This window comes from Papio anubis, chromosome 6 (assembly GCF_008728515.1).
Source record: "Papio anubis isolate 15944 chromosome 6, Panubis1.0, whole genome shotgun sequence".
Lineage (NCBI taxonomy): Eukaryota > Metazoa > Chordata > Mammalia > Primates > Cercopithecidae > Papio > Papio anubis.
In genome coordinates, this window is record NC_044981.1 from 17,665,469 (window position 1) to 17,689,567 (window position 24,099).

The following is a 24,099-nucleotide window of genomic DNA, read 5'->3' on the forward strand; positions in this document are numbered from 1 at the left end:
TTAATACTTACCAGCTGTAGTACTAGTTTGAGCTCCAAAGGCAAAAGTGGCTTTTGCTGGCTGTTCAGATTCCTTCTCAGATGGTTTTGTCATACTAAAACTAAATGTGGACTTGGAAGAATTCTCATCTTTGGTTTGCTCTGAATTCCCAAAGGAAAACACTGGTTGACACTTTGGCTCTTCATTGTCAGCTTTCTTCCCAAAAACTAGGGAAGTAGAAGTGACAGGCTCTTGCTGTTTCTCTTCTGTCCTTCCCAAAACAAACACTGAGGCAGATGGCAGAGAGGCAGGCTCCACATTGCCAAAAGAGAATCCTCCTTTGGTGGCAGGCATTTCTTCTTTTTTAGCTTCTGATGTCTTACATGTGAAAGGAGCCACTGAAGCACTCTTGGTTTCTATGGTTCCAAAGTTGAAGCTGCTCTTGTTCTCAGAGGTCACTATGGTGTTAGCAGGAGCAGGGGTGGAGTTAATAACACCTGTACCAAAGCTAAAACCTGCAGATGAACATTTGGGCAGTTCCTCTTTCTTTTCTTCCTGTCCAAGATTAGACACCCCAAATTGAAATGGAGTTAAAGAAACTGGGTTGCTTAAACCAGAAGAAAGTCCAAACTTAAAATTATCATTCTTACTATCTTTTTTAACTTCTTCGGGCTTAGATTCAGATGATACTCCAAATTTAAAATCTCCTATTGGTTTAGAAAATTTAAAGCCTTCACTCATGGGGTTTACAGACCCAGAATCAGATGACACACCTATTTTGAATCCTCCCTGATCTCCAAATTTGAAATTTCCAGTGCTTGTTAAAGCCTGAGAAGGCCCAGAAGAGGGTGATGGGACACCAAATTTGAAGGATGAGGAGGCTGCTGAGTTCGAAGATGAGGAAGATGTGTCAAAGCCTGCAAAAATATAAAAGACACCACATAGACAATTAATGTACTGATGCTCTCAAACAAAATATAAACATCTTGAACGCCAAAGAAACATAGGAATAACTTTGAAAGGGTCTACTTTGAAGAGTATTACCAGCAGTCGTAAACATAATTCAAGGTGACCAATATTTACGTGGTATGAGAATTGTATCTCACTCCTCACAACTATCCTGACATGCCACTTTTCATTTATTAGACTGGCTGAGATAAAGTTTGATAAAGTTTATACTGGCAATGAGACTGGAAGTAACAGGCTACACATTGCAGGTGGGTGTATAAATGAGCACAAAACTCACAGGGAGCAATCTGTCACTAGTTACCAAAAATTACAAATGCATATATCCTTTGACAAGCAACTAACTGACCTTACAATAATTCCGAAACAGATATAAACATCTCAGATAATCTCATTTTATATTAATTTTCAAGAGAGAATGAGTGAACACTGAAGCTGTTCTCAAAAACTTCATTTTTAAATGGCCTTACAAAAAGGTGCTTTACCATCACCTTTATTTTTATTTTTTTGGCCTTACCTTTAAACCCAGATTTTGTGCCTGGCTTTGCACTTTCACATGCCAAACATTTGGTAGAGTCAGCCTTATTCTGCACTAGGCACACTTCACAGTCCCAGCTCCCCTCAGGCTTCTTGAACTTTTCCAATCCTAGAGAGCCTCCAGAAGGCAGAGAGATGGGTACAGTGCTGCTACTTGAAGTAGGTACTGAACTTCCTAAAAAAAAAAAAAAAAAAAAACGGGGAGTGGGGAGGGGCAGAATTCATGAAAATTTTAATTTATAATATGTCAGTATCTCAACGACACCCCTAAGTTTAAGTGTTCAATTTCTAATAATATTTCCTATTAAAACACAGAACGTGCCAGAAATACGAACAATTGTTCATATTTATATTGTTTAAAAAAAAGAATAGACCTCTCAGATTTATTTTAACCATATAAATGAGCAGCTCAAAATCACCTTGCTCAGTGGTGAGCTCCCTCTTAACCACATGTTTGAACTGCTGTGGTTTAAGAAAAAAAATCATGCTCACAAATTAGGGGCTCAAATACTAAATTTTTCTTAAGAACATTTTTCAAATTTCTTCAAACAGCAAGCATTCTAAGACATAAGATGTAAATTGTAGGCAATATCCTAACATATAATACATAGTCACAGACCATATGAATTTCAAGATTTCAAAGCACAGATCTCTGCCTCTGAATGATAGTTTTTGCATAGAAGTGCATCTACTTCACATCCACTTCACAATCTAACTTGACAACTACTATATTCATGGCATTTCTGTTACATGCTAGCCATTTAACAGACATTTATTAAGCATCATAACACACTTGGGTTCTGGGGACATTAAAGATGAATAAAATGTTGCTTAACTTGTAAGATGCTCATGGTCTTAAAGGGGGAAAATAAAAGCACAGTAGCACCATCACCAAGTGACAACCTAAAACAAGTGTGCAAAGAAGGAAGAAATGACTAAGAAGCAGGAGGATATACAGAGGTGACAAATCTTAAGCACAACTAGCATGTTTGTGGGAGAGGTGGCACACAAAGAATGGCTTGGTAAGGCCCAAAACATAGTGCTGACAGTGAAGCCATTCATTCTGGTATTCCTACTTCTCTAGATGGCCTACAACTGTTGCCACCTCTTCCATAGTTACCTAAATGATCTCTACATTTTATAGGTATGTTCTCTTCTATCTTGCCAACCAAATTGCTCCCTGGGGTTCCATCTTGGCCCACTGTCCTCACAAGCTCTCATTTACTCCAGTGGTTTTAAATTCCACCAAAACAGTTTCCTAATCTACACTTCTGAGCTTGTCACTGTAGTCTCTTAGTTGGTGACTCCACTGTCTACTTGGTTAGCTTGGCTGGATACTACTCCTCCTCTACATTTTTCTCAAATCTATTTCAATCAATTTCTGACTCTTCTGCTGCTACTCTGGTTCATGCACCCCCACCATTACCCCAACCACTACCCCATCTCTTGCTTGAATAATAGCCTTTTTATGGAGATCTCTGATCTTCTTCCTTTGAAATCCATCCTCCTCTGAAGCAACCAGTGCCATGTAGTTTTTGTTTTTCCTCTCCATTGCACCTTTTTAAAAGATTAACTGTTCAAAAGCTTTATTCCTGCCACTCCCTATAAGCTAGCAGACTTTCGTTTCAGGCCATCTTTTCTATTCACTCAACTCTACTCTCATGACTTCAAATACCAAAACTATGGACTAATGACCCCAAATCCACATCTCCACCCAAAGGGTATACCCAAAGGCCTTACATACAACTTTTTTTTTTTTTTTCCTGAGACAGAGTCTCACTCTGTTGCCCAGGCTGGAGTACAGTGGTGCAATCTCGGCTCACTGCAACCTCCACCTCCCAGGTTCAAGCTGTTCTCCTGCCTCAGCCTCCCAAGTAGCTGGGATTACGGACATCCACGACCATGCCTGGCTAATTTTTGTATTTTTAGTAGAGACAGGGTTTTGCCATGTTGGCCAGGCTGGTCTCAAACTCCTGACCTCAGGTGATCTGCCTGCCTCAGCCTCCCAGAGTGCTGGGATTACAGACGTGAGCCACCATGCCTGGCCACATTACATACATCTGAATGTTGACATCAGCATCTTGAAATCAGTGTCTTTAATTGTACGTCCTCCATTCCTTATTCAGTTCAATCAGTCCATTATCTATTGCCTATATCGGCGGGGAAGGGAGGGGGTGGTCCAACCTTTTGGCTTCCCTAGGCCACACTGGACAAAAAGAATTGTCTTGAGCCACATGTAAAATATACTAACACTAGCAACAGCTGATGAGTTTAAAAAAAAATAAAAAATAGCAAAATAATCTCATAATGTTTTAAGAAAACTCACAAATTTGTGTTGAGCCTCATTCACAGCCATCCTGAGCCACATGCACCCCGCAGGTGTACAAGCTTGGCTTTTTTTTTTTTTTGAGACTGAGTCTCGCTCTATCACCCAGGCTGGAGTGCAAGCGGCATGATCTCGGCTCACTGCAAGCTCCACCTCCCGGGTTCATGCCATTCTCCTGCCCCTGCCTCAGCCTCCTGAGTGGCTGGGACTACAGGCGCCTGCCACCACGCCTGGCTAATTTTCTGTATTGTTAGTAGAGACAGGGTTTCACCGTGTTAGTCAGGATGGTCTCGATCTCCTGACCTCATGGTCCGCCCACCTCGGCCTCCCAAAGTGCTGGGATTACAGGAGTGAGCCACCACGCCCGGCCTATCATTATTTGAGACAGGGTCGAACTCTGTCTGGAGTGCAGTGGCATGATCTCAGCTAACTGCAACCTCCACCTTCCGAGCTCAAGCAATCCTCCCACTTTGGCCTCCTAAGTAGCTGAGACTACATGCGGGTGCCACCAAGCCAGGCTAATTTTTGTGTTTTTTGTAGAGACAGGGCTTCACCATGTTGCCCAGGCTGGTCTTGAACTGGGTTCAAGCAATCTGCCCGCCTTGGCCTCTACCAGTGCTTGGATTACAGGCGTGAGCCACGGTGTCTGGCCTACTGTCTATATGATTGATACCACTTCCTAATCTATCTTCTGGTCTCCAAATTTTGTTGTTTTCAAATCCATTATCTAAAAAGCCAGAGTTGACTCATCAAAAATACGAACTTGACTGTATCGCTCCTCTGCTGAAAATGATGATTCATCACTGAAAGGATGAAGTCCAAGTTCTTTAATACATATGTGAGCTTCCTTTGTTCATGTGTAACAAATTACTTCCTGACTCAAAGTTCTGTTACTCCCCATCAACTTAAAATTAATTTTGCTTTCTTGCATACATCAAGGGCTTTCTTTCTGTGGGTGAGGCAGGGGTACCAGATAGGAAGACAAAGATATTTCATAATGAAGATTCTAGGCCGGGCACGGTGGCTTACCCCTGTAATCCCAGCACTTTGGAAGGCCAAAGCAGACAGATCATTTGATGTCAGGAGTCAGAGACCAGCCTGGCCAACATGGCGAAACCCTGTCTCTACTGAAAATACGAAAAATTAGTCGGGCGCGGTGGCATGCACCTGTAATTCCAGCTACTCGTGAGGCTGAGGCACAAGAATTGCATGAACCTGGGAGACGGAGGTTGCAGTGAGCCAAGATCGTGCCACTGCACTCCAGCCTGAGTGACACAGTGAGACTCTGTCTCAAAAAAAGGAAAGAAATGAAGATTCTAAAATCTCACTCATAGGGAAATATCCAGTAGGAATCAGAAATATGGCATGAGCGTTCAGGCAAGGGGTCTAGGGTTAGTAACTCAGAGCTGTACATTACGGACACAAAACTGCATATTCATGAATAATGCATTGAAAACAGTGTAATTCCCCGGATATCCATATTATCATATATCTGCACCATATAATTATATAATATTACAAAACCATCAGAGCCACTTCTGGATGAATTAAAGATTCAATATGAATCTTCACTAATTCTTCCAACTTTGAACAGAGGAACGGAAAAAACTCAAAACTAACTCCATTGTTTCTGGCTGCCTAGATTAGAATTAGTGACTTGGTAATTTACAATCATTGCAACAGCTATAGCCTTTTCATTAACGACTATAGCCTACCCCTTAAAGAAACCTTCTCTGTATATGACCACTAGCTATCCTGATTTCTATTTGGAGAAGTAGTATTTTACTCTATACAAAGGTTTGAGAAACATTACCCCATTCTAAGATCTTTCAGCATGGGTATTAGTCAACTTTGAACAAATTTCTGATAAAATTGTACAGAAAGAGGAGATTGGCATATATACCAGAATAGTTAACACATAACCTATCCTAACTGAACATAAAGATCTAGCCGCAAACAAGACATTTTTATCTCAAGATAGTTTAGAAAAATTAGTATGTATGAGAAATGCTCATCCTGAAACATCTAAAACAGGGATTCTTCGAATAAATTAAAATGTTCGACTAAAGTAATAAGCAAAATTACTCCATAAAGCCAAAAACATACCTGGTTTCTCAGACATACAGGACACACATTTATTGTCTTCTGCGTTATTAGAAACACAGCATACTGAACACTCCCAAGACCCAACAGGCCTTTTGAATTTATCTCCAAATCCTAAGGTACCAGTGGTCACAGTGCAGCTGGAAGATGAAGCAGTCATAGTCTCAGCACTTTCCGAAACCGCTGCCAATGTAAGAGCTCGCTTCACACCAGTTCCAGGTTTCGGTGTTTCACAGGCTACACATTTTACCACTTCAGGTTTATTTTGCACTAAACAGGTATCACAATCCCAAGTGCCTATCACTGGTTTAAATTTGTCTCCAAAACCTGTCCCTGGTGCAGAAAGAGTTGTTTTGCCACTTTTGTTTGGTGTTTCAATTCCAGTCTGTTTAGCAGTATCTCTGGGTGACAATTTTGCTGCTTGACAGGCTATGCATTTGTTGTCTGTAACTTTGTTCTGGAGTAGACATGTATCACACTGCCATGATGACCCAGCTTTTAAACTTTCCCCAAACCCAATTCCACTAGAAGAAAAGCTACTTATTGCTGGTCTTGTATAAACTACTGGGCTTGTTGTGGTGGGCTGAGCAGCAACAGAATCTATCTTCGGTGATGCGAAACCTACAATGAACAAAGGAGAGAGTGCAAAAACAACGTTAGAGAAGCTTTATAAATCAAAGCATTAATTTGATTATTACTGAGAAGACATTTACCTCACTGCACACTTACTACAATCCAAGATGAACGACTTAAGAGTTGTTTTTCACTTAATCATATTTATCATTCACCTAGTAAGTTAGACTTAGACCATTTAAAATTCCACAAAAGATGTTGTGTTTACAGGATATCACCTCCTCCTTCAAGGAATTTCTAGCTGGATGCTTTCCTTGGTACTAATTTACTGATAGGTATTATTGCCATCCATATTTTGTTATATTCTGTCTTTCTACAAACACAGAATACTCAGTCCTCTTACTCCTTCATCCGTTTCTTCTTTTGTGTTCCGTTGACTATGCCAAATGGCTTCAATATCATCTTTAAATTTTGTCCAGTCATAACCTACCACTGTGCTATCTTCTAGCTTCAGTAAAATCAGCTGAGCAAGTCTTTGTGTTACCAAAACTGCTGTCATTGAGTTCATTCACTCAAGTTATATTTTACTCATGAGAATGACTTTGTAATGTTTACTTAGGACCAGTTAACTTTTGTCTTACACACACCAACACCATCTGTGATCTGTTTCTACAGCCTTTACCCGCCAAAGAAAAATTAAAAGGAAAGAAGATGTAGATGGTTACGAGAGGTTTTCTAGTTCCACAAAATAATCAAGCCTAGAGCTATTTTTAGCCTAAGGACAAAATACCACATACTTGAGTTATTCCTAGTGGTCAACGTGTGTTATTTTGCTTATGATTAATTTACATCACTAAGATTGGCAATATGTTAACAGTAACCATCTCAAGGCATTACAGATTTCTTTTTCTTCCCACTTTTTCAGATTTTCCTAATTTCAGTCAAATGAAGATTCTCCCCAAACGTTTCCTATTTAAGAAGTAAAAAGGGAGCCGGGGGAGGCTGGCATCATGAATGCAAAGTGTAACCCCAGATACATAAGACAGACTATACACATTTGATGCTTGCCTACTACTTGGTTAATTCGAGTACAAGCATTCTGGAGTTCTGCCATAACTGCATGGAACTGTCTAAGCTACTGGACTCCTGTAGGGAGTATACTTATCTATAAAATGAGAGAGCTGGACCACAAAAATTGAATGCTTCTAAATCCTGCTGTAAAAGCCAATCTTACTTTTAAAAAAAAACCTATCCTATTACACATGGACACATCTGGTGGGTAAGTTTAAATTATTTCTGAGCTATTAGATTATCTCGCAGACAATTTTACATTCTTTTTTTTTTTTAAAGTCTTGCTCTGTCGCCCAGGTCAGAGTGCAATGGTTCAAACTCAGTTCACTGCAACCTCCACCTCCCAGGTTCAAGCCTCCTGAGTAGCTGGGACTATAGGTGCACGCCAGCACACCCAGCTAATTTTTTTTATTTTTAATGGAGATGAGGTTTCGCCATGTTGGCCAGGTTGGTCTCGAACTCCTGGCCTCAAGTGATCCACATGTATTAACCTCCCAAAGTGCTGGGATTACAGGCGTGAGCCACCGCGCCCGGTCAGTTTTACACTCTTAAACTACACGTCACAAATGGAATTAGGAACATCCTCTTTGTTTTCAAACAAAAAATTATTCTTATCTGAGAATTATTTATCCCCTTTCTAATTATTACCTACTAGCTTTCAAATCTTGCTTCAATTCAAGTGAGTAATGTTCCCTATGTATGTTATAATTCAGCAAATGCTTTCCACTTGGCCTTGTTCCATATTTACCAAACTGGGGAATAATTCAAGAAGGCAGTTCAGCACTCTCGTAAGAGAAAGACATGTCTATGTGTATCATCAGGTTTACTTCCTCTTAGTCCTTACTGGCCTGTCTCTATTAATGGAGAATCCATTTTCTCCTCCTACATTTGCCTCTTGAGAGATTTCATTTTAGTATAGTCCTTAAATTCCAAAGAAGTAAGGCTTGTAAGATATTTCCAGCAAAAGAATTACACCTAACTAAATCTCTATTCAAAAGTAAATCTCCTACCAAACTAGTCAGAAATTTTTAAAAGCCTCAAGTATAATACAAAATGACATTAAAATGAGATCATGAGTTTGTAATTAAAAGGCTTATCTTTTAATTATCTTACCAGGGCTTTTTAGAATATCTAGAACACTTCCTTCTTTCAGGATTTTTGCAGGTCTAAAAGGACCCTCACAATCTTCAGGTGGTGTCTTCTTACAACTTGTACTGTTCACTGCAGTGACATCGTGAGCTGTAATATTTTTAATTGTAAAAAACATTATGCCAAATAAAACACTGGACTCTTAAATGCATTTTAAAAAATCTTTCAAAACCATCTTTTGGATAAGAGTTCATGAAAAAAGTCACTGTAATTCAATAAACAAATGACTTTATAGGGTTAATTTGCCATTACAAGGAGATAAAAACACTATTCCCATACTGTATAACTCCCCCCACCAATAAAAAGGCAAAAAAATATAAACTATAACTGTCGCCCAATGAACTGACTGATAATCAAAAAACTCAAACTAAAAAACTGGAGAGGATATGGCAACTAGGGCAAGTCCATCCACTGCATGAAATATCTATTTGATTACACAGCAATTTACAAAACTAATCAAAAAATTAATTTTCAACTGAGCAATTATTTCATTTTTAGAAATTCACACTATTAATATAATCGAAAATATCCTTCAGTTATAATACTGAAAACCTATATGGTAAAATATTTAATAAGGGATGGTTACATAAATTATCTAACAGTGACATGATGAAATACTTATGCAGCCACAAAAACCATTCTTTTTCAAAACAGAGAGTGAGTGTTCTTGTTGTGAGCAAGGCCGGAGTGCAGTGGTGCAATCACAGCTTAATGCAGCCTCAAACTTCTGGGCTCAAGCAATCCTCCCATCCTAGCCTCTCAAGTAGCCAGGAACACAGCTGCATGCCACCACATCTAGCTAACTTTTTTTACTTTTTTGTAGACATGGGGTCTCGCTATGGCCGGCCAGACTGGTCTTAAACTCCTGGCCTCAATTGATCCTCCCACATTGGCGTCCTAAAGCACTGGCATTACTGGCATGAGGCATCATGCCTGGCCCACAAAAATCATTCTTAAAGGCATAGTTATGGGTAAAAGCAGGTTGGAAAGTCTAGAATGTTTACATCTAAAGAGTAATGGTAGCTGCTAGCAGTAAGATGAGTGACTTACTGCTTTTACTTTTTATGCTTTCTAAACTTGTATCCTTATATTTAGAGATCTGTATTTTCAGTGTGATAATGGTTTTATCGTTGTATTTTTAAGGGGCGATTTCTATTTACAGATGAAATTAAGATGTTTGGGATTGTTTCAAAGTGACCTGACATGTAAGTTTCTGTGTGTGATGAGGAGAGGAGGGATGGAACAAAAGAAACAATAAGAAACAAGATGTGGCCAGGCACGGTGGCTCGTGCCTGTAATCCCAAGCACTTTGGGAGGCCAAGGCGGGCAGATTGAGATCATCTTGGCCAACATGGTGAATCCTCATCTCTACTAAAAATAACAAAAATTAGCTGGGTTTGGTGGTGCACACCTGTATTCTCAGCTACTTGAGAGGCTGAGGCAGGAGAATCGCTTGAACTTGGGAGGCGGAAGTTGCAGTGAGCCAAGCATCGGTGGCTCACGCCTGCACTCCCAGCATTTTGGTGACAGAGCGAGGCAGGTGGATCATGAGGTCAGGAGATCGAGACCACCCTGGCTAACATGGTGAAACCTCATCTCTACTAAAAATACAAAAAATTAGCAGGGTGCCCTGGCAGGTGCCTGTAGCCTATAGTTCCAGCTGCTCGGGAGGCTGAGGCAGGAGGTGCCTCAGTGAACCCGGGAGGTGGAACTTGCAGTGAGCCAAGCTTGCACAACTGCACTCCAGCCTGGGCAACACAGCGAGACTCTGTCTCCAAAAAAAAAAAAAAAGAAAAAGAAAGAAAGAAAGAAAGAAGAAACAAGATGGGTCAAAATGGTAAAAGTTGAAGCTGGCTAAATAGCATATTGCGATTCAGTTTACAATTATACTTCTGAGAATGAAGTTTTCCATAATGAAATATACTAATAACCAAGTTTTCCTTTTTAAGTGTTTGCCTAAATAATTTAAAAAGTAGTAGGTAAAGTACTTTGGGAAAAAACCTTTCCCTACCTCACACCATAAACAAAAATTCAAAATGATCAATATCCATTTAATACAACATAAACATCATAAAACTCTTAGAAGAAAACTTAGGGAGCATAGTTTCAAGACCATGGATTTGGCAATGTATTCTTAGATATGATACGAAAAGCACAGCAACAGAAGAAAAAAAATGGACTTCATCAAAATTAAAAACCTCTGTCCATTCAAAGAAATTATCAAGAAAGTGAAAAGACAATCTATAAATGGGAAAAAATCTCTGCAAATCATGTATCTGGTAAGGGTCTAGTGTCCAGACTAAGAACTCTTATAACTTAGTAACAAAAAGACAAACTTATTTAATGGGTAAAGGACTTGAAAGGCATTCCTCCCCTAAGATATTTAAATGGACAACAAACACCTGAAAAAATGCAACATCATTTGCATTAGGGAAATGCAAATCAAAACTACAACAAAGTATTACTTTACATCCACTAGGATTGCTATAGTCAAAAAAGAGAAAATACTAAGTGTTGGTGAAATTGTATTACTGCTAGTGGTAATGTGACATGGTTCAACTACTGTGGAAAACAGTTTAGTGATTCTTCAAAAAGTTTAATACAGAACTACCATCTGACCCATCAATTCCATTCCTAGGCACATATGAAAAAGCACTGAGGCCGGGCGCGGTGGCTCAAGCCTGTAATCCCAGCACTTTGGGAGGCCGAGACGGGCGGATCACGAGGTCAGGAGATCGAGACCATCCTGGCTAACACGGTGAAACCCCGTCTCTACTAAAAAATACAAAAAACTAGCCGGGCGAGGTGGCGGGCGCCTGTAGTCCCAGCTACTCAGGAGGCTGAGGCAGGAGAATGGCGGGAACCCGGGAGGCGGAGCTTGCAGTGAGCTGAGATCCGGCCACAGCACTCCAGCCTGGGCGACAGAGCGAGACTCCGTCTCAAAAAAAAAAAAAAAAAAAAAAAAGAAAAAGCACTGAAACCAGTACTCAAACAAATACATGTACACTTATGTTCACAGCAGCACTATTCACAATAGCCAAATGGTGGAAACAGTCCAAATGTCCATTAATGGATGAACAAATAAACTGTGGCACATCAATACAATGGAATATTATTCAGCCATAAAAGGAATGAAGTATTGAGGCATAAGAACCTTGAAACCACTGTGCTTAGTGAAAGAACTCAGCTGTACAAAGCCACATTATATGATTCTACTTACATGACATATTCAGAATAAGTCAATCATAGAGACAGAACACAAGTTGACAGTAGCTAGGGGGAAGGCAGAATGGGGAGCAACTTTTTAACGGACAGGGGTTTCCTGCTGAGGGTAATGTTTTGGAACTAGATAAAAGTGGTGGCTGCACAACACTGTGAAGTACTAAAGGCCACTGAATTATTCTCTTTAAAATGGCTATAACATGTCAACTTCATCACAATAACGAAAATGTAGGCCAGACACGGTGGCTCACGCCTGTAATCCCAGCACTTTGAGACGTCTAGGCGGCCAGATAACCTAAGGTCAGGAGTTCAAGACCAGCCTGGCCAACATGACGAAACCCCATCTCTACTGAAAATACAGAAATTAGCCAGGCATGGTGGCAGGTGCCTGTAATCACGCTACTTGGGAGGCTGAGGCACAAGAATCACCTGAACGCAGGAGATGGAGGTTGCAATGAGCTGAGATTGTGCCACTGCACTCTAGCCTGGGTGACAGAATGTGCAACACACCCCCCAACCATCCCCACCAAAAATAACCACCACCCTTACAACTATGCCAAAACAAAGAAAACTTATAATTTAATCACATTCTATCTTCCTTTATAATGAAAGGTAAATTGTTTTTAGTAATTTAAGGTAAAAATGTTAGGATTCCCTAAAGTATGCTCAAAAAGATGGGAAAAGGAGATAATGGAAAACTTAGCTCCTGTCACAAAGTAATCAGGACTTCCACATTTTGAATTAGCTTTTTTAAATGATAGAAGTGGTGAGAACCAATGGTGTCAAAGTGAGAACACACAACTCTAAATACGACACTCATAACCGACTCCTTAAAAAATCTGGGTAACTTCCCGAGATATAATGAAACAAAGCTGTTGTAACAAATGGTTAATTATTCAGTTATCATTAGTAACGCATTAGCAAAAAGTAGGAAATATTTTAATGCCTTTCCTCATAATAAGTCATGAAATTGGTAATTTGAAAAGGTTTAATCCTCTTGAATTCATAGTTAACATTAAAGAAAAAAAAAACCTTTGTGATAGGAAGTACAATGGAAATTGCCTATTAATTTCTATTACGTAAGGCTGTGTTAGCCAATAAAATAAAAAATATAAGGTTGTGAACATACCAGTCAAATTCTCAGTTTGGGCCACTTCCATAATCTGGACTCTTATCTTCAAGATCATTCAAAGCCAAAGATATCTCATTAGCTTCTATGTCCTGATTCTTTTTGTTTTTTAATCTATCTTTTGAGGACCTAGTTTTTAAAAATTCCCAAACTCAGAATATCCTTGAAGAAATGCTTCTGGATAGGGTAATACCTCCCAACTCATGTTTCTGCCTCTAACACGCCACTCCAACGCGTACTAACACTCACCACACTGCTATCACTACACTCAAATCCATCTCACCCCCAGGAAAAAATACATCTCCCTGCTGTAAGCAGAATAAAATCCAATTCATTAGCATAGAATTTCAGAACTTTTAGGATTTAAAGCTACCTCTCCAACCTCATGACAAATTATTTACAATTCTAAAGTGTGTCATGCTTTTTCTCTTTTTCCTGTGCCCTTGAGCTTTGTGTTTATATTTCTTGGGTAAAATGCCCTTGCTCAAAATTCTTGACCTGAGTAACTCAGCTCAGGTGTTTCTGATTTTCCCAAACACTTAAAAGAAAAACACCATTATAAAAAAAAAAATTTGGCCGGGCACAGCTGCTCACGTCTGTAATCCCAACACTTTGGGAGGCTGAGGCAGGCAGATTACCTGAGGTCAGGAGTTCGTGACCAGCCTGGCCAAAACATGGTGAAACCCTGTCTCTACTAAAAATACAAAAAATTAGCCAGGGAGCCGGGCATGGTGGCTTACGCCTGTAATCCCAGCACTTTTGGAGGCTGAGGTGGGCAGATCACGAGGTCAGGAGATTGAGACCATCCTGGCCAACACGGTGAAACCCCGTCTCTACTAAAAATACAAAAAAATTAGCTGGGCGTAGTGGCGGGCACCTGTAGTCGCAGCTGCTCGGGAGGCTGAGACAGGAGAATGATGTGAACCCGGGAGGCGGAGCTCGCAGTGAGCCGAGATCGTGCCACTGCACTCCAGCATGGCGGACAGAGCGAGACTCTGTCTCACAATTAAAAAATAAAAAAAAAATTAGCCAGCATAGTGGCAGGCACCTGTACTCCAAGCTACTAGCAGGAGAAATCACTTAAACTCGGGAGGCAGAGGTTGCAGTAAGCCAAGACCGTGCCATTGCACTCCAGCCTGGGCAACAGAGCGAGACTCCGTCTCAATTAAAAAAAAAAAAATCTGTTTTAATTCTCTGATTATTTATTTCTCTCTTTTCTTTTATTTTAGATAGGGTCTTGCTCTATCAGCCAGCTCTAGTGTGGTAATGCAATCATAGCTCACTGCAGCCTCGACTTTCCGGGCTCAAGCAATTCTCCCACTTCAGCCTCCCAAGTAGCTGGGACTACAGGCTCACACCACCAACTGGCTATTTCTTTTTCTTTTCTTTTTTGGTAGGGATGAGTCTCGCTGTGCTGCCCAGAATCGTCTTGAACTCCTGGCTTCAAGCAAGCCTCCCAAACTGCTGGGTTTACAGGCATGACCCATGGCCTCCTTCCTTCAATGATGGTGATTTCTTCAGTTCAGAAATTATGTATCACAATCTACATGGGCCTGCATAACCTTTATACATAAAAATGCTTGTGAACTGAACGGTAAAAACTAGAAACAAAATCTACTACAACTGTAACGTAGACAACCTGTAAATCTCTTATAATGAGACTTGCTTTATAACTAATTTGTCACCTTGTTTTGACTAAACAAAGATAATGGATAAATTTGCTACCATGCCTATCTCTCTCAAAACCAAACTGACACTTTCATTTAGGGAGCTAAGTATCTCTGAAGATAATTAATAAAAAGCACTGTCAAAAGGTTAAATAATAGTGCCTACTTGCTTTTCAGAGCTAATTTCATCCAAATGAAGGCATTTATAAGAATTACCAAAGGTGAAAGAACTTGAAATACTAATCTACTGTATGCAATTGTTTTTATGTTAAAATGTGAGAAATTTTTACTTACCTGAACTAGTTATAATTGGCTGTAAAGTACCAATAGAACCAGAAAGTTCTGCTGTTTTTGCAACAGGCACACTAAATGTAAATCCAATCTGTAAAGAGAAAGAATATCCTTATACTTAGTTTTCAATAAGTATCAAATATGGAGCTTTTTTGTCTCTTTTTCTTTTTTTTGAGACAGAGCTTACTCTGCCACCCAGGCTGGAGTGCAGTGGCGCGATCTTGGCTCACTGCACCCTCCGCCTCCTGAGTTCACACCATTCTCCTGCCTCAGCCTCCCAAGCAGCTGGGACTATAGGCGCCCACCACCATGCCTGGCTAATTTTTTCTATTTTTAGTAGAGACGGGGTTTCACCGTGTTAGCCAGGATGGTCTCGATCTACTGACCTCGTGATCCGCCTGCCTCAGCCTCCCAAAGTGCTGGGATTACAGGCGTGAGCCACCGCGCCTGGCACAGATATAGAGCTTATTTTTATCCCAAGTCAAAAACATACTTTCACCTATTTTAAGACATGGTTTATCATATTTCACTATCTCTAAAAGTGAGATTCTTATATTAATGGCAATGTCACAATTTGACAGACAGCATTTTAAATTTCTCAGACATTTTTTCCTCCAAAACAGTATATAAAATAATGATGGTGTGTTCCTAATGTCCAGTTCCAGTTTCTGAATGCCATTTTCTTTCTTTTTTTTTTTTGTTTTGTTTTGAGGTGGAGTTTCACTCTTGTTGCCCAGGCTGGAGTGCAATGGCACAATCCTGGCTCACTGCAACCTCTACCTCCCAGGTTCAAGCAATTCTCCTGTCTCAACCTCCTGAGTAGTTGGGATTATAGGCGTGCACCACCACGCCCGGCTAATTTTGTATTTTCTTTTTTTCTTCTTTTTTTTTTTTTTAGTAGAGACAGTGTTTCACTCTGTTGGTCAGGCTAGTCTTGAACTCTTGACCTCAACTGATCCACCCGCCTCGGCCTCCCAAAGTGCTGGATTACAGGCATGCGCCACTGCGCCCGGCCTCGAATGCCATTTTCTAATAAAAAGTATGAGACTTCTGGGACAACTGATGGATTTCAGCATGTGGCAAGGAAATTACATTTGTCTGTAACATCTACTTGTGTCAGAAGGCAAGGACACAGTCAAAACCAGAAAGTGACATATTAAAATAATATAAACATGCCAAATCTGGGGCAGTTTGAATATTAAACTATGTATTATTCTTACCCCAAACATTTACTTTTCCATCATGAAAGAAAAAATGCCCAGAACTTTTCTAGATTAAAGGTCAATCAAGATACGTTTTAATTAAATGCAATATAATGTAGTTGATTAGGTCCTAGTCTTTAACTGGCTCTAGGACCAACAGAAATAAAACAGCAATTAAAGGACAGTCTGGGGATAATGGGGAAATCTGAATATGGACCATGTCGTTATTAGATCATGCCAAACTTCTTGGGTATGATAGCTGTATTGTGGGGATGCAAAGGAATGTCCTTTTTCTTAAGGGATACGTGGAGAAGAATTAAGGAAATTCAGATATTTGCATTTTAACTTTCAAATGGTACAAAAGAAAATGAATATTCATATATGAGTACATTATGTAGTGAAGAATACACACAATTGTTCAAAAGTTTTTTATAGAGTATTTTTTAAGTTGGAAGAAAAATAATAGTGTTTCTCACCATCAATGGCATCTTAGATTTGATAAAAATATAACATGGCTTTATATATACTAAATATGTATATTTAGTATAAATAAATATATACTATTCCTTGCTTGTTACTTACAGATGATGGAGGTAGTACATCTGCCTCAGTAGACTTTACGATTGGAGATGAAAATTTAAACATGGGACTGCCAGTGCTGCTTGGAGAGGTCATTTGTACCTGATTTTCCAAATTATTAAGAAATGACACAAAAAGAGCTTTAGAAAAATAAAGTGATAATAAAAGACATTAAGCAAACTCATTATTCCAAAGACACTAAGTGTTTTTTTCCTTTTAAATTTAAAAATCTCACTTTAAGTTCTGAAAAACACAGAACTTAAGTGTTACAAAATCTGGTTTCCTCTTAGGAGTACACCCAATCTTAGAGGTGGATATTTATATAAAAAAGTAAAGTAACATCTATAAGAATATGTTCAGAAGAAGTCAAAGCAAGAAAGCAAGCATTAAAATTTCAGGAGCAGGCCAGGCATAGTGCCTCACACCTGTAATCCCAGCACTTTGGGAAGCCATGACAGAGAGAATTGCTTGAACCCAAGATTTCAAGACCAGCCTGGGTAACACAGCAAGACCTCACCTATAAAAATATTTTTTGGCCAGGAGTGGTGGCTCATGCTTGTAATCCTAGCACTTTGTGAGGCCAAGGCAGGCGGATCACCTGAAGCCAGGAGTTCGAGGTCAGCCTAACCAACATGGTGAAACGCTGTGTCTACTAAAAATACAAAAATTAGCCAGGCATGGTGGTGCACACCTATAATCCCAGCTACTCAGGAGGCTGAGGCAGGAGAATCGTTTGAACCCGGGAGGTGAAGGTTGCAGTGAGCCAAGATCATGCCACTGCACTCCAGCCTAGGCGACAGGGCGAGACTCTAAGCTCAAAAAATAAATATTAAAAAAAATTTTTTTTTAATTAGCTGGCTGTGGTGGTGTACACCTGTAGTCCCAGCTACTCAGGAGGCTGAGGTGGGAGGATCACTTGAGCCCAAAAGATGGAAGCTGCAATGAGCTGTGATTGCACCACTGCTCTTTAGCCTCGGCAACACAGCAGGATATCACCTCAAAAATAAAAAAAAATTCAGGAGCAGATTAAAAGACGTTAAGCCTAGCTGAGAAGTAAAAACATGAAACACTGAGTGCACTCCTACCCAAAAAGTATCTTATTGGAAACACTATTTGGAAACAAATTTACAAGAATTTCCTTTGCTATGGTATTGCATAAGAGTTGATGAACACTCCATTATAATATATCCAATATATCTGTATATTTTTTTAAAAAAGCAAAACAGCATTTCCATTTCCGTTTACTATGAGTTATTAATTTCCATAATGAAAATTAACCACTGTTTATAGGATTTTTTTAAAATAAAGAATTAAGAAAGAACAAATGTCACCTGTATTTATACAATGGTTTTGTACCTTGTTTGTTAATGATTGAGACGAATTGATGGGTGATGGAGAAGAAGCTGTGATCTCAGGGGAACTAAAATTAAAAGTAGGCAATGAAGAACTGGTGATTGGCAGAGAGATTTTCGGTAACACCGGAACTTCCATTTCCTAAAACATAACATGTTGCATGATATATTTCATCTTTCACATCATTCTTTTATCTCTACTTATTTTCAGCACGAAAGTATACAGGAAGAAGATGGCACCATGTAGTGTTAACGTTGTGGGTTCTTCAATCAGAAAAACTAAACAAGATTTTTAATCCCAGCTGTGCCACCAACCAGCCATGTGACTTTGGGACCCTAACTGCCTTCTGTACCAATTTCCTAATTGGTAAAACTGAGGGGAAAAAAAAAAGTAATTCTTACAATATACTACAGTTGTTGTATTAATATGAAACATAAAGCTATATATATTAGCCTACCTTACCCATGGTTTTAATTTCCAGTTTCCCTGACCCATGGTTAACCACGATCCAAAAATATTATATACATACAGTAAGATATTTTGAGAGAAAAAGAGACTACATTCATATAACCTTTATTACATTATAGTGTTAAAACTGTTCCATTTTATTGTTGTTGTTAATCTCTGACTGTGCCTAATTATAAATTAAACTTTATCATAGATATGTATTACAGGAAAACACACAGTACATACAGGGTTCAATACTATCTGCAGTTTCAGGTATGCCCTGGGATTCCTGGAACATATCCCTTACAGATAAGGGGTTCGGGGTAAGCACCATATGGTCTTGGCATGTGAAACAAGCATTTAGTAACTGTGAGTACTGAGGAGTCTGGAGAGCCACTTTGATTTTTAACCCAACTGAACAAAGAGCATCCTAAGTCTCCAGTGATCCCCAGATTAAGAACAAACAAAACAAGTTCCACTTCTGCTAAAAGCAGAGTAGCTTCTACCTGACAAATGTTCAGATATACAGTAATTATAAACTCTGGAAAAAATTATAAAGAAACAATCATCTGAAGGCATGAGAGCAACCAAAAGCAAGAAGAAACTGGATGGGAGAGGACACTCAGAAGATGGGAAGGGCACTGAGTGAGCTTCCTGTTCTCTTTATGAGTTGGTGCCACTGAACACCTGAAGTTCTGAGAGAAAACAGCAAACCTGTTAACTGAACAACGGGCCAGAAAAGGAGGTGAGATGCAGAAATGAAGAGCCACAGAAAGGGAACCTCAAAGTCTACATATAAGCCACCCAAATCCCTGGTGGACCTATAAACTACACAGCTGTAACGTAGACGCCAAGCTGCCAAAAAAAACTAAAAAGTTTAAGCTGCTGCCTACTACCGGGGAGACAGAATGAATTCAGACAAGTCCACTGCCAGCTAAAATAATTTGAATACTTCAAATGGATGCAGTTTATTGTAAATAAATCACATCAATAAAGTTGATCCAAAAGCCCAAAGCAAAATAAAGACACTTCCAGATAAAACTAAGAATCTACTTCCATAAAACCTGCTCTACAAGTTCTTCAGGCTGAAAGGAAATGTTACCAAATGGAAACTCAGATTTCAGAAAGACACAAGGAATATGTGAGCAAACAACAACTTTTTTTCTCTTAATTTCTTTAAAATACATTTAACTATATACAAAGCAAAAAGTACACATTGAATTTACAGCCTCTCCAGATGTAATCCAAGTTAAGTACAGCATAAATGCCAGGGAAGACCGGTAATAAATCTAAGTATATAGCTGCAATCTTGTTATTTTTACAGGATGTGGTATGAAAGTAACATAAAGTAATTTGAAAAAAGTTATGGAAGACAGAGAATCCCAAGAGGAACCACTAAATAATGCAAAAGAGGGAGAGTTAAAAATCTAACAAATTAAAATGACTTGTAACCCCAGCACTTTGGGAGGCCGAGGCAGGACAGTTTAAGGCCAAGAGTTTGAGACCAGTCTGGGCAACACAGTGAGACTCTGTCTCTATAAAAACTAAACAAACGAAAAACTAGCCAGGTGCAGTGGCATGCCTGTAGTCCCAGTACCTGGGAGGCTGAAGTGGGAGAATGGCCTGAGTCCAGGAGTTCCAGGCTGTAGTGGGCCATGACTGTGCCACTGCACTCCATCCTGGGTGACAGCAAGAACTCATCTCAAAAAACAAAAACAAAACCAATAAACACAGAATTCTAATAATAAATATTAAATAATTAAATAATAAATATCCCCTTAACCCCCAAATGGCAGCTTTCAAAAGGAACAACAGAAAACAACGGATCAATGGTAGCCCTCATTCCAACCATATCAAAAATTACATTAACTATAAAAGGATTTGGTGTTCCAATTAAAAGACAGAAAATGGACAGAAAGGCAAAACTCATTTGTATGCTGTTTACCTGAGACCTACTTTAAATATAAACATGGACAGGCTCAAAATATATGGATGGAAAAAGATACACCCTGAAACTACTAAGCATAACAAGGCTTATTCCAGTAAGAACAGTGGCTGTATTAATAGCAAAGTAGATTTCAAGACAAAAAATATTTCCAAAGGTTTTTTAAAAAGGACACTTAATACTCTTTTTTTTTTTTTTTTTTTTTTTTTTTTTTTGGAGACGGAGTTTTTGCTCTGTAGCCCGGGTTGGAGTGCAGTGGCCAGATCTCAGCTCACTGCAAGCTCCGCCTCCCGGGTTTACGCCATTCTCCTGCCTCAGCCTCCCGAGTAGCTGGGACTACAGGCACCCGCCACCTCGCCCGGCTAGTTTTTTGTATTTTTAGTAGAGACGGGGTTTCACCGTGTTAGCCAGGATGGTCTCGATCTCCTGACCTCGTGATCCACCCGTCTCGGCCTCCCAAAGTGCTGGGATTACAGGCTTGAGCCACCGCGCCCGGCCCAGGACACTTAATACTCTTAAAAGGACAAATCACTATGGAGCCATAGAACAAATATAAAGTGTATGCTCTCATGAGGGCCTCAAAATACATGAAACAAAAATTGAGGTTAGGCATGGTAGCACATGACTGTAATCTCAGCACTTTGAGAGGCAACGACAGGATGATCGCTTCGGCGCAGGAGTTTCGAAATCAGCCTGGGCAATATGGTGAGACCATGTCTCTACAAACGATTTAAAAAATCGGCGAGCTATGGTGGCACATGCCTGTGGTCCCAGTTACTTGGGAGGCTCAGGTGACCATGCCACTGCACTCCAGCCTGGGTGACAGAGTGACATCTCATCTTAGAAAAAAAAAAATAAAGACATAACCAAAGGGATGAGACAAATTCACCAAATAAAAGTTGGCAATTTTAACCCCCATCTCTCAATAACTTAACAGGCTAACCATACCCTCCCTCCTCATGAAAAATGAATAAGAACAAAGATCTAATACTATCAGCTTATTTCTATGGATCACTATACCCAACAACTACAGAATGTATTTTCTTTAAGAATTGTCAAGCAGACCATATACTGAACTATAAAATAAGTCTCAATACATTTCAAAACACTGAAGTCATAATCTGAATCTTTTTCTAATCACAATGAAATTAAATTAGAAACCGATACCCTCCCCCCAAATATTTGGAAATTCAATACATTTCTAAATAATCCATGGGTCAAATACAAAAATCAAAAGAAATTTAAAAACTATAAAAGCAAAATTATAAAGCTTCTAGAAGCAAGCACAGGAAACTATCTTTGTAGCCTGGCAATAGGCAAATTTTTCTTAGGACACAAAGAATAAAAATATTAGAAAAAAAAATCCAGGTTTCAAAAAATTTACAACATAGGCCAATCAAAGGATATCATTAAGAAAATGAACAGGCAAGTCAGACTGGGAAAAAAATATTTGTTAAGACATGTATCTGACAAAATACCTTGGTCAAGAATTTATAAAGACCTCCTAAAAGACAGTAAGAAGACAACTGGCTGGGCACGGTGGCTCACGGCCTGTAATCTCAGCACTTTGGGAGGCCAAGGCTGGTGGATCACCTTAGGTCAAGAGTTTGAGACCAGCCAGACCAATATGGAGAAACCCATCTCTACTAAAAATACAAAAAAAATTAGCTGGGCGTGGTGGTGCACACCTGTAACCTCAGCTACTAGGGAGACTTCAACCTGCGAGATGGAGGTTGCAGTAAGCTGAGACCACACCACTGCACTCCAGCCTGGGCAACAAGAGCAAAACTGTCTCAAAAAAAGAAAGAAAAAAAAAAAAAGACGACGACAACCCAATTCTTATAAGTGCAAAAGAACTGAACAGAATGGTCAGGCACAGTGGCTCATGTCTGTAATTCTTGCACTTTGGTAGGCCAAGGCGGGTGGGTTGCCTGAGCTCAGGAGTTTGAGACCAGCCTGGGCAACACGGTGAAACCCTGTCTCTAATAAAATACAAAAAATTAGCCGGGCATGACGGCGTCCGCCTGTAATCCCAGCTACTCGGGAGGCTGACACAGGAGAGTTGCTTGAACCTGGGAGGCGGGGGTTGCAGTGAGCCAAGATCATGCCACTGCACTCCAGCCTAGGTGACAGAACAAGACTCCATCTCAAAAAAAAAGAAAAAAATAATAATAATAATAACTGAACAGACACCTCACAAAAACAGATGCACAAATGGCCAATCAGCACATAAAAAGAACACAATATTATTAGTCATCAAGGAAATGCAAATTAAAATTACAATGAGATACCACCACACACAAACCAGAATGACTAAAATTTAAAAGATGACTATCAACTATTGGTAAGGATACAAACTAAATAAAATGTTCATACACTGCTGGGAGGGATATAAAATGGCACAAACACTTTTGAAAACGGTATGATGGCTCCTTAGAAAGTTAAACATACAACTTAGCACCTCTTCTTCCAGGTATTTACCCCAGAGAAAAAAATTATTTACAAAAAGACCTGAACAAGAATGTTCCTAGTAGCTTTACTCACAACAGCCAGGGACAAAAGGATATGTAGTGAGTAACTATATGAAGTTGCAGAACAAGCAAAACCAACATGTGGTGGAAAAAATGAGAACAGTGATTGCCTCTGGGGTAGGAGGTGACAGCAACTGACTGAGAAGGAGGACAACTGAAATTTCTACGATGACAGAAATATTAAATATCTTGATGGGGCTTGGAATACACAGGTGTAAGCATTTGTCAAATTTATTAAATGGCACACCTAAGAATTTAACATTTCACTATATGTCAATTTTGCTATATTATAAAAAAACAACAAATATTTAACTCTACTTCATTCTATGTATGCTGAAGTATTTGGGGGCAAAGTGTACTAATGTCTTCAACTATCTTTAAAATGCACCACAAAAAAAAGATGGGACAGGTAAATCTTTATTTTTTTTTTTGATAAAGCAAATGTAACACAAAATGTTGGAATCTAACTGCTACTATGTGTATCCACTGCAGAGTTCTTTCAACATTTCATGTTTGAAATTTGTCATAATCAACTGAGGGAGGAGGAGCAAACAAAAGATGCATCTGGCTATTTTTGTAGGGAAGCTTCTCTTCTCTGTTCAACCTCTAGTGTAGAACCCTAAAAACATCAACCATATAATCTACTCTCTCATGCCAACTCCATAAGGCACACTCATGTCCACACTGGTTCCTTATTTTACTGACCTTGAACCAATTCTTTTTCTTTTTGAGACGGAGTTTCGATCTTGTTACCCAGGCTGGAGTGCAGTGGTGCGATCTTGGCTCACTGCAACCTCCGCCTCCTGGGTTCACGCCATTCTCCTGCCTCAGCCTCCCGAGTAGCTGGGACTACAGGTGCCTGCCACTACACCCGGCTTTTTTTTGTATTTTTGTATTTTAGTAGAGACGGGGTTTCACCGTGTTGGCCAGGCTGGTCTCGAATTCCTGACCTCGTATCCGCCTACCTCTGCCTCCAAAAGTGCTGGGAGGTAGGGCTTGCAGTGAGCCGAGATCGCACCACTGCACTCC

The 24,099-nt window shown here is 39.6% G+C and overlaps 1 protein-coding gene across 3 annotated transcripts in view; it reads right to left on the reverse strand.

The window, feature by feature from the left end:
- Positions 1–24,099, reverse strand: part of NUP153 (nucleoporin 153) — a 93,756-nt gene that overhangs the window by 13,571 nt on the left and 56,086 nt on the right. For 2 of the 3 annotated variants that reach the window (XM_021936580.2, NM_001302105.1), the window contains 7 exon segments: positions 18,151–18,288; positions 16,798–16,896; positions 15,017–15,104; positions 8,669–8,794; positions 5,915–6,532; positions 1,463–1,657; positions 12–896 (listed from right to left, as the gene is read on the reverse strand). In XM_021936580.2, coding sequence (XP_021792272.1) covers positions 12–896; positions 1,463–1,657; positions 5,915–6,532; positions 8,669–8,794; positions 15,017–15,104; positions 16,798–16,896; positions 18,151–18,288 — 2,149 coding nt within the window. 3 annotated transcript variants of the gene reach the window in all.